General features: G+C 40.4%; 1 protein-coding gene across 10 annotated transcripts in view; it reads right to left on the bottom strand.

The window, feature by feature from the left end:
• The window catches only part of LOC122548404 (glutamate receptor ionotropic, kainate 2), a 451,896-nt gene that overhangs the window by 71,190 nt on the left and 352,885 nt on the right, over positions 1-27,821 (bottom strand). For all 10 annotated transcript variants that reach the window (XM_043687010.2, XM_043687014.2, XM_087982615.1 and 7 more), the window contains one exon: positions 23,607-23,830. In XM_043687010.2, the coding sequence (XP_043542945.1) occupies positions 23,607-23,830 (224 nt within the window). The remainder of the gene's footprint in view (positions 1-23,606; positions 23,831-27,821) is intronic.

Genomic DNA, 27,821 nt, shown 5'->3' with positions numbered 1-27,821 from the left:
GGTTGGCATGTATTCATTGTTACAGGGGAGTTAATGATACTTGTTTTATTGTGGAAGAAACAATATTTTCTTTCAGTTCACTCTTTATTCAGTTCATGTTATTGTCCAGGGTTGTATTCAGCACTCTGAGGGATACAGCTGAACTTGCATGTTTAGCTGGCTCTCCCTTTTATGCACTGGACAGGACATCATCTGAGATCACTTACAGTGGAAACAAACAAAATCTTGTGAGAGAACTCAAAGCCCTGTGAAGACTCTAGCCGCCAACACCCCTGAGGTGGACACAAGTTTGGATGGCGCTAATACTATAATGTTTTCAATAGTTACCTCAGATAAATTGTAGCTGATAAGACTGCAACTTTGTAGCTCTATCATGGGCATGCTACTAGCTGTGAGAGCTTCAATCTTTTCCTCTAAAGTAAATGATGATTTGATAGCAATGATTTGTTCTGATCTGATTTACTTCTGTATAAGGGTTCAAAACTTCAGCCCGAGAACCTGACTCTCAGATATGGTTGTTCATTTCCAGGATTTCTGTTTTCCTTTTTTTTAATGATTGGGTTTTAGCAGTTAAACAATTTGGTTTATTTTCTAGAAAACCAAAATCTTAATTTTTAAAATGTAGTTTTTGACACCACAATCTACAAATTGAGTTCACTCACATGTAAGGCTACTATAAATCTGATTGATCTGGTGCTTCCTAATGTTAATGATGGGAATACACTCACATTTTTGTAACTATTTAGCAGGTCATTAGTTTATCATTCCACAGCATCATACCATATGGAAGGAGAGTTCACCACTCCTCATGCTTGCTCTTTGAATTAACTATCCAACTTCTTCCATTAACCATCTCTTTCTTCATTGCTCGCCATTTTGGCAACAGGTTCATGTTTATAACTCATAACTTGAAAATCAGATCATTTAAGATTCAAAGTTTTCATTCTCACCGAAAGCTGTGCATCTTCAGAAGGTGTGACAGCGACCAGAATCACAGCAACATAGGTAATGTTTAAACATAACAACAAAAGTTGTATTGTTGGAAAAACAATCTGAATTCTTTTTGTTCAGACACGCATAATTTCAGGTAATGTTGAGTTTGGCATGCAGCTATATTCCTGGCAGAGTTACAATGCGTTCATGCTAGATTTAGACTAATGGAGAGCCATATTTATCTCTATGGAAAAGAAGGAAACAAGCTTTCATTTATAAAGCACCTTTTACAACCTCAGGATATCCCAAGCAATTTTACCCAAAGTGTACTTTTGAAATGTATTTACTCTTGCAATTTTGGGAATTGCAGGGAATACAATGGACCTTAATCAAAATTGCAGTTGAAAGAGCAACAATATATATTATATATTGGCTTTATGAACAGTACCAACAGACCAGCTCTTCCTTTTCATACTGCATGAATTTCTACTTTAGCTGTTCTGTTTTGAAACCCTCTAGCTATGCTATGCTGGAGCCTTTAATTACAAAATGCCTAAAGAATACTATCAGATATTGCTGCAGGGTAACATCCTTTAGGTTAGCAGGTCAATAGAAAGTAAAATAAAGCAAAATTCTCTAGCATGCAAAATATTTTCCTTGAACTAAACAAGATGGACATTCTCGATACTTAGCATCAGCACGCTAAGATCAATTTAATTATGAAAAAGTATACATTTTCAACTTTTGCTTCACAACACTTAATATAACTGGTAGTTGACGGTCAATAAGAAACTGTTTAACAGAAATAGCAATCTATCTACTTCAGCTTTGAAGAAGAAGCACCTCGACTTGAAATGTTAGCTTACTGTCTCTGCACGGATGCTGCCCAACTTGCTGTGATTTCTTGACTTTTTTGTTTGCAATCTATCCACAGCACAGGAGAGGAAGCAAATCTTACAAAAGCAAAATATAATATCCTCATCAGAAGAATTTAACATTATCAGTTAGAATACAATACTACTAGAACTGGGGCAAATTAAATAAAGTATTTACGATTTCAATGAGAAGAAAGTGGAGCATAGAGACAGCTCTGATTGTGAAACCTGCATGGGTTTTATGTTTCACATGTAATCTCATGCATGTCAAAATCTTAGCACTAAAAATGAAGTACTAATGATGGCTTTACAGTACAATCATCAGTGTTAGTTGCTAGAAATGTTGTATGTTCCTTGCATAGATTTGCTTTGATGGGCAGTTATTGCAATTGCAATTGTACACAGGCTGTTCAATGAGATTATGGTTAGGATATATCTTGATCTTACACCTTACAATAATGACTGCTCAATATGAAGAGGTGTCATTACATTGTCAGGATTCCTGAATCTTGTGAGATATTCATCAACTATCTACAAAATCTTTGAATATTACAGAAAAAAGGATAATTGACATTTCCTGCTCAGTCTTTTGCATTAATGCTCACTGGACTATGAAAGATCACACAAAAAATGTTATTGACTTAGCAAGGATTTATGTAGATTTTAAAAACCAAAGTAATTCTATACCTTGCATGCTGCATTTGAAATGCTGAAGATTAATACTAAAGATAAACATTACATCCTTTAAGCCAATTTGTACCAAAATGATCTGGTAGCTGCTAGTCCACCAGTTCCATCTTAAGATTTTGCTTTATTATCTTCATTAGTCAGTGTTACTCACTTAGCTCTCTTTACATATTCTCTTTCCTTAGATGTTGAAGATGAAGATAGTTTAATTTGTGACTAGTCCATAGTACATCCTGCTAATAATCATTTCTGCTGACCTTAATCCACAACATTGACTTTATCGCCCTGGCATGAAGTGAAAGTCCATTCCACCTTCCACTTTTCTAAATGCCATAATGTGCTTATTCATTAGTTGCCTGAGATGATCCATTGCATCATTCAATCCAGGACTCCCCCTCTTCCTGTTAATTATATTAATATGCCTTTTCACAGATAAAAAATGTTTGCACCCAAAACTTCAATGACTTGCTTTTTCCCTTCACAAATCTTATCTGACTTTCCAAAATGTTTCCTTTTTGTAGGCTCTATACTGTACGAGGGACAATAAATGTTGCACTGTCATAATAACTATCTCAACATCCCCATATTTTAGAATGCACCAACAATACAGAACATCTACGAAGGTTAGTAATCAGAAAAGCTAATAAAATTTTATGTCTTATTGTGAGGGAAGTTAAATGCGAGATTAGGAAGGTTATGATTGTGTTATGTAATGCAATGGTGAGTCTGCATCTGGAGTACTGTGCACAGAAGGCTGTTAATGCATTGGAAGCAATTCAGGAAAGGTTAACTAGATTGATACCAGGAATACGCAGATTGTCATATGAGGAAAGACCAGACAAGTTAGACTTGTGTCATTTGGAGTACACAAGATTCAGAAGTGACTGAATTGAAATGTATAAGATCCTGAGAGAACTTGGCCAAGTGGATTTGGAAATGATGTTTCACTTGTGTAAGAATCTAGAAATAGGGATCATAACTTTAAAATAGGGGATTGCCCGAGTTAAGACAGAAATTAGGAAAAAAATTCTCTGAGGGCTGTGAGTCTTTGGAATTCTGTTCCTCAAAAGGCATTGGATTCAGAATCTTCATAATATTTTTAAGGGAGAGATAGGTAGATTCTTGATTACGGAGGAGATGACAGATTATCAGGAATGAGCAGGTATGGAGAATTGAATGTAAAACCAGATCAGCTCTGAATGATGGAGCAGTTTTGAAAGGTTGACTGGCCTACTGCTGTTCCTTGTTCACATGTTTGTAGTATTTAGAAATATATAGTATCATCAAGCCCAGTCAGCATGGCTTCATGTAGAGGAAACCCAATTTGTTAGCATTCCTTGAGAAGGTAACATGCAGGATAGATTAAGTGGAACCAGTAGATGCTACATATTTGAATTTCCTAAAGGTGCCACATGTAAGGCTATTTTATAAAATAAGAATCTGTGTGTTAAAAGCAGCATATTCCCTTGTTCTAGCGGATTAGCTAATGTGCAGAGGCTATCTCCGTTTGTGGATGAATCTAGAGCTTGAACTGATCTGTGTAAACATCAGGCGTCTTCTATTGAAGACAAAGAAGATGACAAAGATTTTTCTCACAATGTGTGTTGAGTCTTTCAAATTCTTTTTCTCAAAAGGCAGTTGAAGCAGATTTTTGAATATTTTTGAGACAGAGGAGAATAGATTCTTTTAAGCGAAGGCTCGAGTGGTTGTCAGAGGTAGGGAGGAATGTAGAGTAACCATCAGATCCATTTATCATTTTGTTAAGTGGAAGATCAGGCTTGAGGGCTACTTCTGCTCCTAATTTGAATGTTTGTAAGTATGTTCATCTTAGATAGCAGAAATTTCAGGCCTAATTGACTTTTTAATTGTGTCGGCAATGAAGTGAGCTATTAGCACTCTATCCTCCACAAGTACGTCCCATTCTAGAGGCTTAAAAACAAAGATCTACTCTTCCAATCCAGGACCATCATTCAGAGAAGATGTTACTTGGGCAGTAAAATGAAACAGGGAAGTGCAGATACTGAAAATCTAACACAGAAATAGAAAGTGCTGGAGAAACTCAGGAAGTCTAGCAGCATCTGTAGAGGGAGAAACAGACTTAATTTTATCGAGTCCAGTACTTCGGAACTGTTTACTTTCAAACTGCCCAAGGACTATTTTGATGAGGTGTAGTGTGGCCAATATTTATCCCACATTTAACACCACAAAAGCAAATGAGCTCAGTGCTGTCACATTCTATTTGTGGGAATTTGCTGTTTGCAAATTGCCTGCTGGATTTCTCCATTATAACAGGAAAAGGACTTTATTGGTTGTAAAATATCTTGGAATATCCTGAAGTCAGGAAAGTGCTGTATTATTATAAGTCTTATTCTTTAATAATTTTCAGGCAGAACAGCTTTATGAAAGCAAAGGAAGCATTTGCAAAAAAAAAGTGTGTGCAAAGTAGATCAAGCATATCCTTTGAGGAAAATATTCTTTGAGCGTATATTACTTTCATTCTGCCCAAAGCTATTTATGTTATAAGCGCTCTTCAAAATCTTTGGCACTCAGCCATTTTTCTTACTTGTTTGACCTAGGACAAAGTATTTTCGGGTGACCCTGCATGTAGCAGATTTAAAAGGCAATACACTGGGTATTAACCGCTCCACTGGAGCTGAGCAAATCAATTACTTCTGTGTGTCAGCAGTTACCATCAGAGCAACAAAAAAGCTAACTATTAAGAGGATTGGTATAATTCATGTTTAAATTCATATTATTTAAGTTAGAGCTCTTATAAAGATACTAAAATATTTTGAGTAACCTGCCTTTCCCTGGAGGAAATTTACTCTTACCATCATGGTACAGCTGATTATGCATTTTTTTTTATTCTTTGGATGAGCACATGTTCTGAGATGATTACAGAATTCCAATTATGTGGGAAGGACTGGATGGACAAGTGCATTTGTTCTGTCATTATTCCTATGTACAAATTTAAGTTCACTCCTGCAAGTGAGACATGAATTGTTCATGAATTGTACTTCTACATTATAGGAGAGCTTGCAGATATGTTCAAAAGGCACTAAATATTTGTCTGAGGAATACAGTGAATTAATCAAGATAAAACCAACACTCAGTGTATGTCTATTCCCTCACTATGAAATACTTTGGGCACATTTATTTGTAGGACCTTATATGCATGTGTCTAATGGTATTGATTATAAAATGATTGCATTTATACCTGTTTTCATTCCATAATGCATAAAATTAATATATTACATCATAAACCAAAGAAATCAGTGTTTTCATTTTTCTGAAGATCTTAGTAACAGAACTAAAACCATCAGTGTTCGGCCTTGTTATCAGTGCAAAGAACCCGGTGCTAAAATACAGTAACATAATTCTGCTATTGCTTTAGAAAGCACAGTAGGATCCTGTAATGAGAAAAATTATATTGACTTTACTGCTTGGATTTTGATGGATTACACTGTAGACTGAACATTATAAAATGACATTTTTTTTTGTATGTAAACTGTGATGTATACGCTTTCCTCTAAATTAAATGTACAGAATCTGGGTTTTCTTTGCACAGCAAGGTTTTCTTTCAAACCAACAATTATGATTTGTGAATATTGTTTTACTTTCATTGAAAAATAATCTTGCTTGTAAGAGTACATCATTTATTCTTTATGATAAAAATCTCAAAACTTGACAGAAGAGTTCCTTTTATCTCCAACCTCACAGACGAAAGGGGAAAGAGGGAATAACTTACCTAATTTATCCTCAGAGATGATGAATAAAAAATAAGCAGGTGCATATTCTGAACCAACTTAGATGACAGTTGCTGCTCATTACTTTAGGTGTTCATATTGCCAGTAACATCCATAGAATATTTTAGCCACTGTGCTTTTCACCATTGCTTCAAGTCCTGAACTCTTAGTAAGTATCTGAAAGATTACTGGTCACCACACTGCATAAAACCTGACTTCTCTTTAATTTAAACCTCTGTCAGCAAATATATGCTAAGCCATTTATTATTTCAAACTTAAGATGCCAACTCAGTGATATTATGATATTACTCACCTCTTCTTTCCAGTTTTTTTTTAATTTTAGCAATTTCTCTGCTTCTTCATACTAAGCCTCAAGATTGCTGAGGCATTTTTATGAGCAGAGGGGGCAACAGACCCTTGATGCTACCTTGTTAAAGTCTGCTGCCCTATGTGATTAATCTCATCCCAAAGATTGTATCACATTCCAGATTTTATACTAAAAGAACCATTCATTAGTACTGTGATTAGACAAGAAAAATACTCTGTGCAACCCAGGTCAAATCGGTGATGGTTAAAGAAACAACAGAGAGAATATCCCATTCAAACAAAAGTTGGAAAATGTGACAAACAACATTGCTTAAAATAGTTCAACAGAATCAAAATACTGTGGAAGCGAAACCCTACCGCCTTGAAACTACAATAGAACAATACACCACAAACATGATCAAACAAATGTAAATGCTTTGAATTGATATCAAGACAGGTGAAGAAATGCAATCATTGTATCTTCTGGCAAAACACTTACTGAATTAGTTCATTGTGGGGTTAGTTTCCTGCACGTAATACAAAGGAATACATTTTGGAAACATCCTCCTCATGTAGTTCTGCACCCTTTTTTTGTGGGTACATTTTCCATAACTACAGTATCCCTATTACTATCAAAATTGAACATTTCATTCCATGCATTATAACACTTAAAGCAGTTATTGCATTTAGGGACATAGCCTTAATTTTATTCTGACTCAGAGATCAATTGGAGGAAGTATTTTCACTAAGGTTCCTTTGTGTACCAATCTGTCATCTTTAAAAGGCCTACTTTACTTTAACAATAACTTTTATTAAACTTTCTTGCCCTTAAAAAAAATATGTAACTTACATTGAAGGAAATAATCACATCTGTGCAAAGCTGACTTTCTAAAGACAATGGTTGACAATGGTTATTTGACAATGGTTTCCAGTTATGTAATTGTAGTTCTGAAATAGTTATAAATCCTTATTAATTATACAAGGCGTCAGGATGATAATCTGAGTATTGAACATAAGTGAACAATATTTGCAATTATCCTGCAATGTATGTGGTCACTGCCATTTAAAAAATGTCGCAGATGCAAACTTTTGAACAACATCTTCTGTGTTGTTTTTTAAAACCTGTCTCCCCATCTCTTTCTGTCTTTCAATACCATAAGATTGTCTTTTGGCGTGGAATCTTGGCATCCACTGCTTTTTTTTAGTCAGTATAAGGCGCATGTTTTCTGGAGTTTCTCAAGGAAAAATCACGGCTCCCACCATTTTACAATGCTTTATCAGTGACCTTCCTTCCATTAAAAAAGTCAGGAGTGGGGTCAATGGTGCTGCTACAGTATTCAGCTTCATTTCCCACTTCTTCAATTATAGACCAGTGCATGTGGCCTTTGTGCAAAGGAAGTGCGAAGTGCAAAGAAAGCTGTAATATCTGGAAAACATCCAGGCTTTGGTTGACAACTGGCAGCTAAGATTTGTGCCACATAAGTATGGACAGTTCAAACAAGGAAAAGCTCAGCCAACATGTCTTGACTTTGCCTGGCTATATTGTGAGATTTTCCCAGCAACATGTTTGGGAATCTTTGCAGAACTGAAGCTGAAATAAATGTATATTGGTGTCATGGCAACAAAACCGAAACAAAGACTGCTTAATCTGCAAAAAAGGGCTCACATCTGTCTCCTCAAACTCTCACCAGTCACCTGCAAACACACTCAAGAAGTTCAATAGTATTTACAACAGCACAGTTCACTTGCCAATATGCACTCCCTCCTGTATTGTGAGTGCAGTCAACAAAATGATTTCAACAACTCCACCCTCAACTGCACTTCCACCACTGAGGAGAACAGGGCATCAGTCTCAAGAGAATAGAACAGTAACATCAAGAGTACAAGTCTCTCAAATCTCACGTGTTATTTTCAACATACATCAATGTTCCTTCATCATTGATGCACAATGTGATCATCCTGAAAACGAGTCAAAGTATCTGCCTTAAGCTTTTATAACGAGAATCCAGAGAAAGTATATTCTTGTCAGGGTGAAAGGAAAGGCTGGTAGGTATAGGGAATGCTGGATGACTAAAGAAATTGAGGGTTTGGTTAAGAAAAAGAAGGAAGCATATGTAAGGTATAGACAGGATAGATCGAGTGAATCCTTAGAAGAGTATAAAGGCAGTAGGAATATACTTAAGAGGGAAATCAGGAGGGCAAAAAGGGAACATGAAATAGCTTTGGCAAATAGAGTTAAGGAGAATCCAAAGGGTTTTTACAAATACATTAAGGACAAAAGGATAACTAGGGAGAGAAAAGGGCCACACAAAGATCAGCAAGGCAGCCTTTGTGTGGAGCCGCAGAAAATAGGGAAGATACTAAACGAGTATTTTGCATCAGTATTTACTGTGGAAAAGAATATGGCAGATATAGAAAGTAGGGAAATAGATGATGACACCTTGCAAAATGTCCATATTACAGAGGAGGGAGTGCTGGATATCTTGAAACGCATAAATGTGAATAAATCCCCAGGACCTGATCAGGTGTACCCTAGAACTCTGTGGGAAGCTAGAGAAGTGATTGCTATGCCTCTTGCTGAGATATTTTTATCATCGCTGGTCACAGGTGAGGTGCCGAAAGACTGGAAGTTGGCTAACGTGGTGCCACTATTTAAGAAGGGTGGTAAGGACAAGCCAGGCAACTATAGACCAGTGAGCCTGACGTCGATGGTGGGCAAGTTGTTGGAGGGAATCCTGAGGGACAGGATGAACATGTATTTGGAAAGGCAAGGACTGATTAGGGATAGTCAACATGGCTTTGTGCGTGAGAAATCATGTCTCACAAACTTGATTGAGTTTTTTGAAGAAGTAACAAGAGGATTGATTAGGGCAAAGCAATAAATGTGATCTATATGGACTTCAGTAAGATGTTCGACAAGGTTCCACATGGGAGACTGGTTAGCAAGGTTAGATCTCACGGAATAAGGGAGAACTAGCCAGTTGGATACAGAACTGGCTCAAAGGTAGAAGACAGAGGGTGGTGGTGGAGGGTTGTTTTTCAGAGTGGAAGCCTGTGATCCGTGGAGTGCCACAAGGATCAGTGCTGGGTCCTCTACTTATTGTCATTTACATAAATGTTTTGGATATGAGCTTAAGAGGTATAGTTAGTAAGCTTGCAGATGACACCAAAATTGGAGGTGTAGTGGACAGCGAAGAAGGTTACCTCAGATTACAACAGGATCTGGACCAGATGGACCAATGGGCTGAGAAGTGGCAGATGGAGTTTAATTCAGATAAATGCGAGATGCTGCACTTTGGAAAAGCAAATCTTAGCAGGACTTATACACTAATGGTAAGGTCCTAGGGAGTGTTGCTGAACATAGAGACCTTGGAGTCGCAGGTTCATAGCTCCTTGAAAGTGGAGTCGCAGGTAGATAGGATAGTGAAGAAGGCGTTCTTTTATTGGACAGAGCATTGAATACAGGAGTTGGGACATCATGTTGAGGCTGTACAGGACATTGCTTAGGCCACTGTTGGAATATTGCATGCAATTCTGATCTCCTTCCTATTGGAAAGATGTTGTGAAACTTGGAAGGGTTCAGAAAAGATTTACAAGGATGCTGCCAGAGTTGGAGGATTTGAGCTATGGTAGAGGATGAACAGGCTGGGGCTGTTTTCTCTGGAGTGTTGAAGGCTGAGGGGTGACCTTATAGAGGTTTACAAAATTATGAGGGGCATAGATAGGAAAAATAGACAGATTCTTTTCCATGGGGTCAGGGAGTCCAGAACTAGAGGGCATAGGTTTAGGGTGAGAGGGGAAAGGTAAAAAAGGACCTATGGGGCACCTTTTCCCACAGAGGGTGGTACGTGTATGGAATGAGCTGCCAGAGGAAGTGGTGGAGGCTGGTACAATTGCAACATTTAAAAGGCATTTGGATGGGTATATGAATAGGAAGGGTTTGGAGGGATATGGACCAGGTGCTGGCAGGTGGGACTAGATTGGGTTGGGATATCTGGTCGGCATGGACGGGTTGGACCAAAGGGTCTATTTCTGTGCTGTACATCTCTATGACTCTATGAACTGCTGGGTCAATACTCTGGAATTCTTAACAGTGTTCAAAATGAAGGGTCAACATCAGATTATTAGCAATTGGTGGGATTGGCAACATGTGCAATCTTACCATCATCATTTAGATATTGAAAGGATTATTTCTATATGCTTCACACACATATAAGGGATATCGCTTGAATGGGACATCAGAAGTGATGGTGTGTAATTGAAGTTGCTACTCTCATCTTGCTGAGTAATAGGATGGAGATGCCATCAGCGTAAGCTTGTTGGAATGCTGTGCAGTGCCTGTACAGATCAAAATAATGGTGACAGGTACACTAGTGATGAAGAAGGGAAATATCAGTGACAGTGATCAAGTGGTCTGCATTGCTTGGGTGGTGTTGACCTTCTTGGATTTTTCTATTTCATCACCCTTACTGGTAAGCGTTCTGCATTTCTTTACTGTAGCCGTCTTGATGGTGAAGAGGTGTGCAACTAATGAAAACACTTTTAAGAATAAGGAGCTGTGTCATTTGTTGCTGAGTACCCATTGATCTTTCTGGACAAGACCTTCAGCAAGGTTATTACATCAACCATACCAGAAGAGAGCAGACGATGAGGAAGGCAGAGAGGAGACAGGTGCAAGAGACCCCGGGGGAAGTACCTGTTAGGAACAAGTTGAATCTTTTGGAAACAGTAGAAACAGATGACACTGCCAGTTCGCGAGGCAGCCAGGTCTGTCAATCAAAGGTTGGCGTGGAGACAGAGCGGAAGAGTTGGACATCGCACGGAGCCTTGGTAATAGGGGACTCCGTAGTGAGAGGAACTGACCAGGGTTTTTGTGGTAGCAGATGGGACTTAAGGATGGTGTGTTGCCTTCCTGGTGCCAGGGTTAAAGATACCACAGAGTGCAGGAAATCCTCAAGGACGAAGGTGAAGAGCCAGAGGTGGTGGTACATGTCGGCACAAATGATGTCGGGAAGAAGAGGAGGAAATTACTACAGCGGGACTTCGGAGAACTAGGAAGAAGGCTGAAAAGCAGGACGTCCAGGGTGGTTATCTGCGGTTTGCTTCCAGTTCCTCGGGCTGGTGAGGCCAGAAACAGGGAGATAATGGACTTGAATGTGTGGCTGGGGAACTGGTGCAGGAAGCAAGGATTTAAATTCTTGGATCACTGGGGTATGTTTTGTGGTAAGCATAAATTATACAAGAGAGACGGTTTGCATCTTAATAGGTTAGGGACCAGCATTCTGGCAGGCAGGTTTGCTACTGCAACACAGCTACTTTTAAACTAAGTAGTGGGGGGGGGGGAAACTGGATGTTTAAGAAGGAAATTGAAGGGAAAGTTAGAACAAGGGAAGTCAAGAAAGGCAATGGTATCAATGAGGCAGAAAACTCAAAAAGGGATCATGCTGTAAGGTTGAGTGAAATAGGAGTTGATGGAAAGGGTGAGGGCAGTAACAAATTAAAAATACTATACATTTCGTACTAATGCACGAAGCATTAGAAATAAGATGGATGAGCTTGAGGCTCTTTTGGAAATTGGCAGATACGATATTGTGGGAATAACTGAGACGTGGCTTCAAGTGGACAGGGCCTGGGAAATGAATATTCAAGGCTACACGTGCTATCGTAAGGACAGACTGACAGGCAGAGAGGGTGGGGTAGCCATGTTGGTAAGGGATGATATTCAGTCCCTTGTGTGGGGGGATCTAGAATCAGGGGATGTAGAGTCAGTGTGGATAGAGCTGAGAAATTCTAAGGGTAAAAAGACCCTCTTGGGAGTTACTTACAGGCCCCCAAATAGTAATCTGGATGTCGGATGTAAGTTGAATCAGGAGCTGAAATTGGCCTGTCACAAAGATGTTACTGCAGTTATTATAGGGATTTCAACATGCAGATAGACTGGGAGAATCAGGATGGTATTGGACATCAAGGAAGAGACTTTGTGGAGTGCCTCAGAGATGGTTTCTTAGAACAGCTGGTGCTGGAGCCTACCAGGGAGAAGGCAATTCTGGATCTGGTATTGTGCAACGAACCAGAATTGATCAGGGACCTCGAAGTGAAGGAGCCATTGGGAAGTAGTGACCATAATACAATAAGCTTCAATCTGCAATTTGAGAGGGAGAGGGTACAATCGGAAGTAACAATATTTCTGTTAAATAAAGGGAACTATGGAGCTATGAGGGAGGAGCTGGCCAAAATTCAATTGTGCAATACCTTAGCAGGGATGACAGTGGAGGAACAATGGCAGATATTTCTGTGTATAATGCAGAAGATGCAGGATCAGTTCATTCCAAAAAGGAAGAAAGATCCTAGGAGGAGGCATGGGTGGCCGTGGCTGACGAGGGAAGGTAAGAAACATAAAGTTAAAAGAGAAAAAGTATAACATAGCAAAGATAAGTGGGAAAACGGAGGACTGGGAAGCTTTTAAAGAACAACAGAGGATTACTAAGAAGGAAATACGCAGAGAAAAACTGAGGTACGAAGGTAAACTGGCCAAAAAGGAGGATCGTAAAAGCTTTTTTAGGTATGTGAAAGGCAAAAAATGGTTAAGACTAAAATTGGGCCCTTGAAGACAGAAACAGGGGAATATATTACGGGGAACAAAGAAAGGCAGAAGAATTGAATTGGTACTTCAGATCTGTGTTCACTGGGGAAGAAACAAGCAATCTCCCTGAGGTAACAGTGGCTGAAGGACCTGAACTTAAGGGAATTTATATTTGCCAGGAATTGGTGTTGGAGAGACTGTTAGGTCTGAAGGTTGATAAGTCCCCGGGGCCTGATGGTCTACATCCCAGGGCACTGAAGGAGGTGGCTCGAGAAATCGTGGATGTTTTGGTGATTATTTTCCAGAGTTCGATAGATTTGGGATCAGTTCCTGCGGATTGGAGGGTGGCTAATGTTGTACCACTTTTTAAGAAAGGTGGGAGAGAGAAAGCAGGAATTTATAGACCAGTTAGTCTGACCTCAGTGGTGGGAAAGATGCTGGAGTCTATTAAAGGATGAAATTATGACACATCTGGATAGTAGTAACAGGATAGGTCAGAGTCAGCATGGATTTATGAAGTGGAAATCATGCTTGACTAACCTTCTGGAATTTTTTGAGGATGTAACTCTGAAGATGGACGACAGAGATCCAGTGGATGTCGTGTACCTGGACTTTCAGAAAGCTTTTGATAAAGTCCCACAGAGGACGTTAGTGAGCATGGTATTGGGGGCAAAGTACTAACTTGGATTGAAAGTTGGTTGGCTGACAGGAAACAAAGAGTAGTGATAAATGGCTCCATTTTGGAATGGCAGGCAGTGACCAGTGGGGTACCACAGGTATCAGTGCTGGGACCGCAGCTTTTTACAATATATATTAATGACATAGAAGATGGTATTAGTAATAAAATTAGCAAATTTGCTGATGATACTAAGCTGGGTGGCAGGGTGAAATGTGAGGAGGATGTTAGGAGATTACAGGGTGACCTGGACAAGTTAGGTGAGTGCTCAGATGCACTTCAATGTGGATAAATGTATGGTTATCCACTTTGGTGGCAAGAACAGGAAGACAAATTACTACCTAAATGGAATCAAGTTAGGTAAAGGGGCAGTACAAAGAGATCTGGGTGTTCTTGTACACCAGTCAATGAAGGTAAGCATGCAGGTACAGCAGGTAGTGAAGAAAACTAATAGCATGCTGGCCTTCATAACAAGAGGGATTGAGTATAGAAGCAAAGAGGTTCTTCTGCAGCTGTACAGGGCCCTGGTGAGACCACACCTGGAATATTGTGTGCAGTTCTGGTCTCCAAATTTGAGGAAAGACATTCTGGCTATTGAGGGAGTGCAGCGTAGGTTCACGAGGTCAATTCCTGGAATGGCGGGATTACCTTACACTGAAAGACTGGAGCGACTGGGCTTGTATACCCTTGAGTTTAGAAGACTAAGAGGGGATCTGATTGAGACATATAAGATTATTAAAGAATTGGACACTCTGGAGGCAGGAAACATGTTTCCGCTGATGGGTGAGTGCCGAACCAGAGGACACAGCTTAAAAATACGGTGTAGACCATTTAGGACAGAGATGAGGAGAAACATCTTCACCCAGAGAGTGGTGGCTGTGTGGAATGCTCTGCCCGAGAGGGCAGTGGAGGCCCAGTCTCTGGATTCATTTAAGAAAGAGTTGGATAGAGCTCTCAAGGATTGTGGAATCAAGGGTTATGGAGATAAGGCAGGAACAGGATTAAGGATGATCAGCCATGATCATATTGAATGATGGTGCAGGCTCAAAGGGCAGAATGGCCTACGCCTGCACCTATTGTCTATTGTCTGACTTCTTTGCCCTGCTTTTAAAAGCACGGTTTTGAATGATTCATTCACTTCAGGCAATGTGATTCATTCACTTTGTCTTCTGGTAAGTGGTGTCCACCAAGATGGGGCTGAATCAGGTCATGGTACTGCTCATCATGTTCATAAAATGGTTGGACAGTTTTCTTTTGTTTGAGCTGGTCCACACTTGGCATGATTTTACCTACCATCTGTCAGCTAAAGCTGGAATATTATCCGGTTCAATGTAGAGCAGGATTGGCATTGTTCAGTGACTGCAGAAATTGAGAATGGGCATTAATATTGTAGAATAATCATCAAACAGTCTCCCATTAAGATGCAAAAATCTTTGATGAAGCTGTTGAAAATGAATGACTAAGGATAATTCCCTGAGGAACTCTTGGACTGCTTCTTTGGCTGTAATGACTGGCTTCCAAATTCCATTTCCTTCAACTTGCATTTCCTTCTATTAAGTGACTTCTAATGGTTCATGGAGGGCTCTACCTTTGGAACTATGCCTCCTGCTTCTCCGTCAATTAATTTGCCTTAGTTTCGATAGAGCTCCTTGGTGTTACTATTAGATAAGTGGTGTTACTATTAGATAGGAACTGTCTTAAGGGAAAGGCGCACTCCAAAACTATCTCTGGCTTTGAAATCATGGAATGTATATTTTTTCGACAATAAAATGTTTCTTAAATTAAGGAAATCACAGTTTTGTGGACAAGATCCTGCAATGAGTGGCTGACTGATCATGTCCAATAGGAGAAAGTGAGGACTGCAGATACTGGGGATCAGAGTCGAGAATGCGGTGCTGGAAAAACACAGCAGGTCAGGAAGTCTTCTCCTTGGATGCTGCCTGACCTGCTGCACTTTTCTAGCATCACACTCTTGACTTTGATCATGTCCAATCCCTGGACTGGAGGATGCTCTTGATTTACTGTCTTGGAGCTATTGACTGAAGGATATCTCCCTTGACATGAATGAGGCCTGCTGACAACCATAACTAGGTACATGGTTTTGTACGTGTGCTAAATGACAAGGCAAAACCACAGTACTATGAGCCTGGAATCACTGGTTTAGGGAGCAAAATGCAAAAATGCAAAGCAAGACAAGGAAATGCAAGGCAGAGATTGTTGTGAACATCCAAATAGGGTCAGAGTGAGTATGTGCTATGACAGCAATTGAACAGGCTGGAATACAGCCTGGTCCAGTCCATGAGTTGGGTGTGTGCCAGTGAGCACAAAATGTCCTTGCAACGTCATTACATAATCGTGCTTGTCCAGCCCAAGGTGCAGCACTGAAGTGCAAAAGCATTCTGGAACTGGATCAGAGATATGCCATGAGGCATAATCTTAGACGCTGGTATAAGTTGGATGACAGTTTCTGTGGATGATGAGTATTGTGGCCTGGGACTATGGAGCCTGCCTTGAGATGCGGGTGCCCAGTGTCCAACACGAAGGTTCTTTGGAAAGAACAGCAAGCTGAAGTCACAAGCTACCAGCTCCAACCTCAATGTCTTGAATTCTTGATGTCTAAGTTGTTTAGCACATTTGGAAAGATAGGAATCTGAATATTAAGGAAGTGAATCGTGGTATTAGTTTGGTGTTTAACAAAACCACCCTTAATTAGCAACTCACCATAGCCTGGTGAGAAACTCACCTCGCTGCATGGAAAAAACACAAAAAATGCAGTTAATTATTGCTCAGGTCAAGATGAGCCATGCTGGACTTTTGCATTCTTTGGCCACAATCTCGCGGTAACCTATGTTGTTGAAGGGCTATATGATTCTGTTCATTGTTTTCAGAGCAATGCATGAAGATGATAGATATTGTTAATTGGCCAAATGTTTAACAAGGAAACTAAAGTTTGGGCAATAATTTAGGTGAATATAATGGACCAGAACGAAAAGGATTAAACAAGTTGGCACCAAAATTCTTCAGTGACTTGGTTGATCATGGCACCTGTTGGTTTAACACTGCAATGTTTTGTTTGATGTAAGTGTAAATTTGAACTTTTATTTGTCAAACAGGATAATATAATCCTGAAGTAACACTGTCTTAATACAATCTACTTTAATCAGTGATTTACATGTCTGCAAGGAAATGTTTAAACATCAGGTCTTTGAAGAAGAAAATGGATAAGGAAGTGAAATCTATGGTTTGAAGATGGTAAGAGTGCTGAGGTTAGAAAACTAATAGTGTAGATCTCTTCAATGAGGCCTTACATAGCAAGATGAGTCAAGCAAATTTGGAACCTGACAGGATTTTAAGAATAAATAGCATTCAGTCTCATGGTTAGCAGATCCACTTGACTGAACAACAATTGACTGCAGAATGAATGCAGAACTGCTTCTTTCTGATACAAATTGCAAAGATACCAGATTGTCAACTCAGCAGGAAGTGTCTGTTTGGTCATACATTTCTTCCAGTAATAAAGTTTATATCAAGCATAGGGGACAAGGAGAAGATCCAGCTCAGGTAGGGTGCTGAATTCAACCCAACAGCGATAAGAAAGGATTTAAAAGGAAAATATCTGCATTGGCACAGAAAGAAGCATTCACAGAAGAGCAAAAGTTTGATTATCTCTGTCACATGAGCTATGCCAACCAAAATGTTTTGATAGACATGTTTTCTTCAATGTCACATTCTCCCAAATGCAATGGTCAATGTTGCTGTTTTGCTGAAATATGTGAGGTTTGTCACAAATAAAATTTAATTAATGCTTCTGGACGTGTATGTGTAGTCGTATCTGACTCAACAGATTATAATTCAACTATATTTACAGAAAAAATACAGGCTTGTCAATAAAAACATGAAGTGTATGAAAGCACTGAAAATTAAAGGATTGAAAATCTTCTCAGGCCAGCACAGATTAGAATCCTCAAGATAATGTTTATTTGGACCTCATGTCTCCACCACTTGTGTGAACACACCTCACCCCGCCAGGAGCATCACAAGAAAACCATGGTATCTTTTCTTATGAGGTCCCAATGGAGGAGATGAGAGGACTGTTGGTTTATGAAGTGGGAGTGGTTTGAGAGCCAACACATAAACTTGTTGTTGATCATCTCTTGTTATCTCACTTGGGACAACCTTTCCACCATCACTCAACTGTGTTCCGCCCCCAATCACAGGGTGTGGGGGGGGGGGGGGTTGAGTGGTTGTCTCGCTGGTCACAGCCAGTTCTGATTCACTGACAGTTCTGGATGGGTGGGACTTCTGCTCCTAGTGTTCTTGATCCTGGGGAAAGGCCCATCACTGTCTATAAAGTGCCTGAGTGATACAGCATGAGGCAGCGCTTTCTGAAAAGAGACAGTGTGGGGTTCTCCCCCAGATCTTCAGCCCATGACACTGACCCCACCACCTTCAATACCTTCCATCCGATGTGTCGACAGGGTCTCACTTTGTGCAGTCAATTTCTTGAAAAACTGAATACACAGAAGGAAATGAGTCATCCAAAAGGCAGCTTCACAAACAAGTCAAGGTCAAAGCTGCATTCACATCCAAGTTTTGGAGGTCAAAGTTTAGACAGGACTTTAAACTCACAGCCTATTTCCACAATAGCAAGACTCAGGCTGACACTTGGGCTCAGATGAATGGAGTGCCTTTCTGTTGCGGTGAAAATACTAGTACATATCTGGAATTCAAAATGAAACACCCAGACCCAACATATCTCATCTACATTGAGATGGGATTGGGGAAACAGAGTGTGAAATTAAAGCAAGTCTGTCCTTCATGCAATTATTTTGTTTTGCGAGTGTAGAAAATTAAAAAGCTTACATTGATATTGTTCCAAGGCACCACTGAAATGGGAGTGAGGGCACCATACTCTTGGGATTGGAACTTGCCAATAAGTGTGAGGTGATGACTATTTGTCAAGAAGTTTCAAGGACTGTTAAGAAATGTCAACCTGTCAACAAGTGTCAAGTACTGTTAATACCTGCTAAAATGTGTTTTATTTTATGAATGAAAGTGTTTTGCCAAATAGAATATACTCTGCGATTTGGAACTTTAAGTCAAAGAACTTATTTTTTTCTCCTGTTTGCATGGGTGCTTGTGGTTTAAGGTGTGAAGATTAGAGAAATTTTGAATATATCATTCCTTTATTTTAACTTTCATTACAGTGCTAGTTCCCTCAGGCAGGCTTTCCACCCAGCCCATCTTAGGAACGGGCAGCCTCCTTGGGTCTTTCTGGCCATTTGGACTATCTTCTAAACCAGCCAACCCATCACCCAAACTGAAAATGTTGAGTATGGGTGACCATTTCTAGAAGTCAGCTTCCCGGAGCTGGGTTTTCCCTCAGTCTGCGCACGTGACCCAAGAAAGGAAATCAAGATCTTAGTAAGTGTTCCACAGAGGAGAGAGAGTAGAAAATGGAAGGAGAAGGAGAATAAATCAAAGAAATAGCAGCTAAAAGTGAGCAAGGGATCACCTGTCAAATGACGAACATTTTCACAGATCTTAAAAATGCAAATATCTCAGCACCATTACTGTTTTTGTCATTTTAAAACATTCTGGAATTCATTAGAGTTCGCTTAAATTCATCATGGCATTTTCAGGGTGCCTTGCCTGCTCAGCAACAGGCTGGTTAGCTTGCTAAGAATCTCAGCAGCATGGAGCACAGTTCCAATCCTAATCAAAGCCTGAGCGTGTTCTCACCCATGTCGGACGTCTAGACACAGTGGGTTGGCAGGTCAACACTGAATAGTACAGAGACTTGCATTTTCATTGATTCCAGATAGCTTTGTTTGCTAAGCATCTGAAAGAATAGTCATGGTGTGCAATGGCAGTGTCACAAAATTAGCTTCACTTTGATTGATGGGAGAGCCCAGCATGAAATACATGTCATGTGGCTCAGTCTTTGAAAATTGTGCAAAACTGCTAAAGAAAAGAGAGGTAGTTTGACAAATTGCTAAAGTTACAGTATCATTTTTTTTCTCATTTCTCTTTTTTCAATACTGCCAGTAATTACAGCATGAAATTTAAACAAAAGTGACTTTCTCCAGGGGACCATTTGTTTCACACCTTAATAAATTATTCAGTGAATATATCGACTCACAAGATTTTATGCTCCTAACTGTTAAGCATGAATCCAAACTATGGAGGCCTGTCCTAGGGTGCTGTCTGGGAATAGAAGTGGCCTTTTGGCACCTTGCTTAGGTAATAATCTGTGAGGCTAAATAAGGGGGACTGGAGGGTTATTCAAGAGGTGAGGGCCTTCATATTCAAGATGAACTGATTCAATATATGGCAGTCACACAAGGTTAGTCTCATGCATTCAGGGACAGAAACCATGATGTACAGGAGATTGGGGTGGGGGAGGGGTCACTGGTTATTTTTACTGCTGAGAATAATAGATTCTTGACTGACAAGGGAGTCAAAGGATGTGGGGGTGGGCAGGAAAGTAAAGGTCATAATTGGTTCAGTCATAAACAAATAAAGTGGCAAAGCAGATTTGAAAGACTGAATGGCTTACTTTTGTTCCTCATTTGTCCATTCATAAACAGTTACCCTACCCTTGTACAGGGATGCTTGGGCATCCGGAAGAGAAGTTTGCAGACTAAGTACTTGGACAAACGAACAGGCAGGAATTAATGTAAACAAGTGACTTAATATGAAGCTGAATTATAGTGCCCAATGGACCTCATCTTTCTTTGCCTCAGTTTGTTTCAGTTAACACTGAATTAAAATACTGTTGTACTAAAGGGGCATCAGTAGCCTATACATTTGTCAGGAATATTACATTAACAGGAATTATCATAGTTAATAACAAATATAAAGGGACATAACTAATGTTTCAGGAACAGCAATACAATGTTTCTCATTAAAGTATAACTAAATACAAATGAAATTGTTTCCTATTTATTTAAATTAGCCAGTGTAATGGTGAGCTTGAGACCAGTGTCATAAAAACTGATCTGGCTCACTAATGCATGTCAGGGATGGAAATCTGCCATCTGGTCTAGATTACATGTGACTCCAGACAAATAGAAATTGTTTGTCTTTTAACAACCCTCAGAAGTGGCCCCACCAGCTCAAGGGAAATTTGTGATGGGCAATAAATGTTGACCGTGCCAATGATTCCCACTTTCATTGGAGTAATGAAAACCACTTTCCTAAGTGTCAGTTTGCAGGTTTCAGTTGACGTGCACTGAGGCATTAAGGCAACAACCACACTTGAAGCAAGAAAATTACTCAAGTCATACAGCAGATGAGGAAAAGGGAGGGTTTTTTTTAAGATTAGATTCCCTACAGTATGGAAACAGGCCCTTCGGCCCAACAAGTCCACACCGATGCTCTGAAGAGTAACCCACCCAGATCCATTCCCCTACCCCATATTTACCTCTGACTAATGCACCTAACACTATGGGCAACTTAGCCTGGACAATTCACCTGACCTGCACATTTTTGGACTGTGGGAGGAAACTGGAGCACCCGGAGGAAACCCCCACACACAGGGAGAATGTGCAAATTCCACATAGACAGTTGAATTGAACCCGGTCTCTGGTGGTGTGAGGCAGCAGTGTTAACCATTGAGTCACTGTGCCACCCTTTTAATGGTCAGCTGGTCTGCTGAGAAGCCAGCCGAGGTCCCCTTCTTTGTCAAATTAAGTACCAGACAGGCAATTAACCAAACAGGTTTCTGCAGGAGCAGAGATGCTGGGTGCAGGGAAGTCCTGCCTTCTAGGAACTGTCAGCCAATCAGAGGCCAGGAACTCCACTGAATGGCAGTGAAAGCAAGGGTCAAGGAGAGATTCAGGCTAGTATGAGTGATGCCAGGATGGAGAGTGGAAACAGTGAAGGTTCAGCAGCAGGGTGGCTCCCTGCATACCTATACTAGATGCATGCTGGACTCTCGATCAGGTTTTGAGTGCCTTGGAATGAGGTTCCCATCCTGCAGTATTAATATCAGCCACCAGCGGGATGAGGCCCTTAACTGGGCATCAATTGGATATCCAAGGGTGTCAATTGACGGCAGGATAGGAAAGCCACCCACAAGCCTTCTGGCCACACCACAGATGTCATCAGGCTGTAGGTGAAGTGGTGCCGTGAGCCCACCAGCCCCTTTACAACCTGATTACATTCCCCTGCGCCACAAAGTGGGATGGAATTGAAACCTATGCTGAAGACTTCCTCAAAGATATTAGTTATTAGATATTGGATGCTTAAATGCAAAGTGTTTGATAATTCGCTTCTCCCCAGCCATGTCGAGAAGGCAAGTCTATGAGTATCGGTGCTCTCAGCAAAGGATGCATAGTGAAGCTTGGCTGAGAGCCTGGAATCCCATAAAAGGATAAAAGTGAAGTATTGCGAATGCTGGAGATCTGAGGTAAAAATAGAAATTTCAGCACTTTCTTCTCCCAGAAAAAAATTACCCTTATTGGCACAGCTGTGGAAAAGGGAAAACTGTATATGATTGATAGCTTTATGCTGTTATTATAATCTTTTTTTAAACTGCATACTCTTCTGTCAATGGCTCAATTTTTACTTGCACAGAATGAAGTTTCTATTATTGACATTTTAAATTCTGGCTGATTGGGAGTTTTACAGGTTTGTTGCAACAGCAGTCTATTTTAAGGAGAATTCACACATTGACAACAAACAATGCTGGAAATCACAGTGGGTCAAGCAGCATCCATGGAGAGAGAGCAAGCTAACATTTTGAGTGTAGATGACTCTTTATCAGAGTTGATGAAGAGTCATCTAGACGCAAAACATTAGCTCGCTTTCTCTCCATAGATGCTGTCTGATGCACTGTAACTTCCAGCATTTATTTGTTTTCAGTACAGATTCCAGCATCTGCAATAATTTGCTCCTAAACCTACAAGTTGCTGTGTGCATGCAGTTCTGTGCATACAATTGTTACTGCAGAGCTAATTGATTCTGTATAGAATACAGAAAGGACAAATGGGCACGGAATTGCTTTCTGAAACTTCCCCATTCTTTTCTGATCTGTTTGCTAAACTTTATGAACAACAGAAAATACTCAGCATGGAGGAATGACCAGTGCCACTATTTTTATTTTAGTACATACTCAGCAAGACTCTTGCATGATATAATATATAAAGCACAGCTCCTTACCCACATTAATCTTAAAAATGTAGTCAGTCAGTCCTGCACTAGCTGGTGCAGTATATAACTGCAGCAATTGCATCATGTTCAAGAACATGCATTTGAAGCAAGGTGAAAAGCATTTCTCGGTAACAGTGGGGGTTGGGTGCATAGTTTTCTTAATTGTCAGCGCTGCATGATAAACTACCGTCTCTCTGCTGCTTTGCCTGTTCCACACAAAAACCCTGCTATGACTAATTAATTGCCTCTCTTAAGACGTTTTCTGTGAAATCACATTTTCTATTCTTCAGACCATGTGTGCAATGAAATGGTGTAATGTGTAAAATTCAATTAACTGCCTTCATTTTTCTTCGGGACAGTATTCATCATTTACACAATGTCAGCTGCACAGTAGGGGGACTAAACAAGAGATACTGGTCTAGCATGCTTACCTATACCAGAAACCCAGTCAAAATGTTTTCCTGAAAATCAGGCATTTCCCCTCCCCATTATTAGCAAGTGTTTTCCTCAGACAGAGATGACAAACAGCACAGAGGTGTCAAAACAAAAGGGGGACAAAACCAACAAAAAAAAATCAGTGACTTTTGACAACATTTGCAAAAACATAGTGGCATTGCCAAAACTCACTGAAGGCATCATGTTACCTGGCTATGACAAACAGCACACAACTGACACCCAAGTAAGCCAGCAGAATATACATCCAGATATCAGGGGAGAGAGGATTCAGGAAGGAGAAAACGCCAGGGTTTGTACCGTTGGGCTTTCGGTACAAAATACTTATTCCCAGAGTCATGAATGGCTTTGAGAAGTCAATGACCTTCTCTCGGACGTAGGTGATAGTCAAGGGTGCAACTGCAAGATCAGCTTTCTGTGGACAGAAAGAGAAGAGAAAGATGCAATTAGTCTTGAAATAAGAAACAAAACCATGAAACAACGTAATATTGGTTACAAAACTCCTGAAGGATAAGCTGTAAGTTGTCCCTTAACCAATCCTGCAGACTGAAAGCAATCCTGCAGACGTGTAGCAATGGGAGGTCAATATTTCGGCAACTAGACTGTACTCTGATGAATACTAGTACCCCAATATTAAACAATGAGCAAAAGTCAAAAGAGTTCCTGTCACAAATAACTGTATCATGTGTTTCATATGCATATGCAACAGATCTCATGTGCTTTTGTTCATTGAGGGTTAGAGGATACTTCCTTTTTATAGTGGGATTGTTACCAACAAAGTGTTCTTGGGAACATGATACAAAGTAGTGAGTGTAATCACTACAGTTTTTGATTTGCTACCAGTTAGTGGACCTTAGATACACATAGGTCTGAAGTTCACCTTTAACTGCTCAAAATCTTGAGAAATAATGGTGTCACACAAAAATCATAGCATTGAACACCTGTCAAATGATATACATCAGTCACGTGAATATATCTTGAATGGTCTATCATGTGAACGTTTAACTTTTAACTTTGATTTTTCTTTCTATCTTTTTGTATCTAGGTACTTGCACCTAAGATGGCACCTTGTGTGGCGACATTATACACTTTTCACTGTACTCCTGTACTTCTGTACTTGAGAATGTTTCACAATAAAATCAAAATTAAAATCAAGTCAAATCTTTACAAAGAATGGACTGAATAAGCATTCTCTGCATGATAGAATTTGCTTTCTTTTAAATAGTTCCAAAACTGAACTTTTACTCATTGTAACCTGAGTTTACCCTCATTTTGCTTGCTAGTTTTACATCAAAATGTAAAACCTTTGGCTTTTGAGCTCATAACTATAAGTGACCAACACAATCTGATTTAACACCTAGGCCTCACTCCTTTCTATCCCTTTCTGAACTGTCATGTTTTCAGAGATTCTCCCTCTACTCCCAGAGTTGACAATCATAAAGAACCCTGGGCAATTAACTTTTAGCTGTTTGCAAATATAGAATGTTCATACTATGGAAGAAAAATACAGTGCGTAAAAACATTTTGCACTCATCAGGCCAATTTACAAGAATACCAAATCAAGGGGAACACCAACATTTCTGACACATAAGAGGAGGGCTGAGTGGTTGGCAAGTCAGCTCTAAATGGCAAAGGCATTTACTGATGTAGAGAATGCACCAATTCATGATGACTGTCAGTTAACAGCCAGGCTTTGGTCTAGAATGGTCAGACTAGTGCCCTGAGAAATGAACTAGCAAATGGCTATCACCTACTTTGTTCACTTGAAACAGACACTGTTATTGAGGTGAAACAGCCGGATTGTTAACTATCAATCATTATTAATTGGTACATTCTTCATGGTAACAGCTTTATAAATCAGAGGCAACATGCTGAACACTCACAAGTCACCGTCATGTAAAGGTTGGCTTTCCCTTTGAATTAATAGTCTTGTGAATTATCCTGATGAGTACAAGAAGAAAAGCACCAATAAAGGGTCTTTTTCCAGTAATGCTGAAGCTCCCTCTCCTCAGAACAAACTGTCAAAAGCACTATTCTCAATTTAAGGAAAAAACACAGAAAATACTGGAAATGCTCAGAAGATTGGCAAGCATCTGTGGAGGGGAACAGAGTTTAAATCCTCAACTTGACTCAGTATTTCCAGCATTTTCTGTTGTTTTTTATGCTGCAGTTCTTCAGCAGCGACATTATTTTATTCCTGATTTAAGGGCTTGTATGAGTGAGCTAATCTCCAGACTTCTCCTGAATCCTCTGCTCCACTTACAACCTTGCATCTTGGAAATAAAAGCAAGAAAATTGTATCACTTTACCCCTGACTGTGACAAATCATCTACATGCCTGTGACTGTTGACCAATGCTCCCAACCCCCCCCCCCCCCATACACACACACACACACACATACACATACATACACCCTTCCAAACCCACAACCATTTCCACTTAAAAGGGTAAAAGGGCAAGGGCAGCACAGACACTTGGGAACACCACCAGCTGTCTTGACTTGGAAAAATTTCACTACCATTCCTTCACTGTCACTGGGTCAAGATCATGGAATTCCCTCCCTAAGGGCATTGTAGTTCAACTCACAGCAGGTCGACTGGAATGGTTCAAGAGGGCAGTTCACCACCACCTTCTCTTTTACCCCAGTCCAACACTGCCACCTCCACACCTTTTAGAGATGATCAGCTGAATTAAGGGCCAATCAGGCACACATCAGGATACTGGGTGAGCTGCCATCCATTGTGAGTTCTGCCTATCAAGGCGCAGGCAGTAAATCAGAGAATGGGTCATCGATCAGTACCTCTGAGCAGATCCCCTTTCTGCCATTCCACTTCCCCACCCTCATATCCTTTGGTTACTTGTGCTCCCTTTGTGGCCACCATCGAGTAAAAATTAGTGGTGGATGAACGATCAGACTGGTAGCCTGTGACCAGTGGAGTGCCACAAGGATCGGTGCTGGGCCCACTACTTTTCGTCATTTATATAAATGATTTGGATGTGACCATATGAGGTATAGTAGTGAGTTTGCTGATGACACCAAAATTGGAGGTGTAGTGGACAGCAAAGAAGGTTACCTCAGATTACGACAGGATCTTGATCAGATGAGCCAATGGGCTGAGAAGTGGCAGGGGGAGTTTAATTTAGATAAATGCGAGGTGTTCCATTTTGGGAAAGCAAAATCTTAGCAGGACGTATACACTTATTAGTAAGGTCTTAGGGAATGTGGCTGAACAAAGAGACCTTGGAGTGCAGGTTCATAGTTCCTTGAAAGTGGAATCGCAGGCAGATAGGATAATGAAGAAGTTGTTTGATATGCTTTCCTTTATTGGTCAGATATTGAGTACAGGAGTAGGGAGGTCATGTTGTGGCTGTACGGGATATTGGTTAGGCCACTTTTGGAATATTGCGTGCAATTCTTGTCTCCTTCCTATCGGAAAGATGTTGTGAAACTTGAAAGGGTTCAGAAAAGATTTACAAGGACGTTGCCAGGGTTGGAGAAGTTGACCTAAAGGCAGAGGTTGAACAGGCTGGGGCTGTTTTCCCTGGAGGGTCGGAGGCTGAGGAGTGACCTTTTCAAGGTTTACAAAATTATGAGGGGCATGGATAGGATGAATAGACAAAGTCTCTTCCCTGGGTTGAAGGAGTCCAGAACTAGGGGGCATAGGTTTAAGTTGAGAGGGGAAAGATATAAACGGGACCTAAGGGGCAACTTTTTCACGCAGAGGGTGGTACATGTATGGAATGAGCTGCCACAGGAAGTGGTGGAGGCTGGTACAATTGCAACATTTAAAAGGCATTTGGATGGGTATATGAATAGGAAGGGTTTGGAGGGATAAGGGCCAGGTGCTGGCAGGTGGGACTAGATTGGGTTGGGATATCTGGTCGGCATGGACGGGTTGGACCGAAGGGTCTGTTTCCGTTCTGTTTCTCTATGATTCTACCTATGATGTGGTTAGGTGCCTATTAATTGACCATTTAAGGGTCTCAATTGTCCATGGAGTGGCAAAAGCATCCTTGGGTCTTTATGCCACACACTTGATGAGGATGGAGATAGGAAGATTATAAGACCTGGGAATTGGGCCATTCAGCCTATCAATTCTTCTTGAGCATTGAATGTGTTCATGTGTTCATCTACATCCTCAATTCTACTTTCCTGAATTTTCTGCATAACCCTTACTGATTAAAAATCTATCTGGTCTCAGTCCTGAATATTTTGAACAACTCAGCTTCTATAACCTTAAGTGGTAAAGGACAGCCCAGATTCACTATCCTCTGGGAGATCAAATCCTCCTCATATCTGTCTTAAACGACCAACCCATTCTTCTGAGGTAAGACCCTCTGATCTGAGACTCTCCCACAATGGGAAACAACCTCTCCATATCTACCATAAGCCTTGCACGTTTCAA

This window comes from Chiloscyllium plagiosum, unplaced genomic scaffold (genome assembly GCF_037043375.1).
Source record: "Chiloscyllium plagiosum isolate Xiang-an unplaced genomic scaffold, Cpla_swu_hap1 HiC_scaffold_3, whole genome shotgun sequence".
In the NCBI taxonomy this organism is placed as follows: Eukaryota; Metazoa; Chordata; class Chondrichthyes; order Orectolobiformes; family Hemiscylliidae; genus Chiloscyllium; species Chiloscyllium plagiosum.
This window is presented reverse-complemented; position numbering and strand designations above follow the sequence as displayed.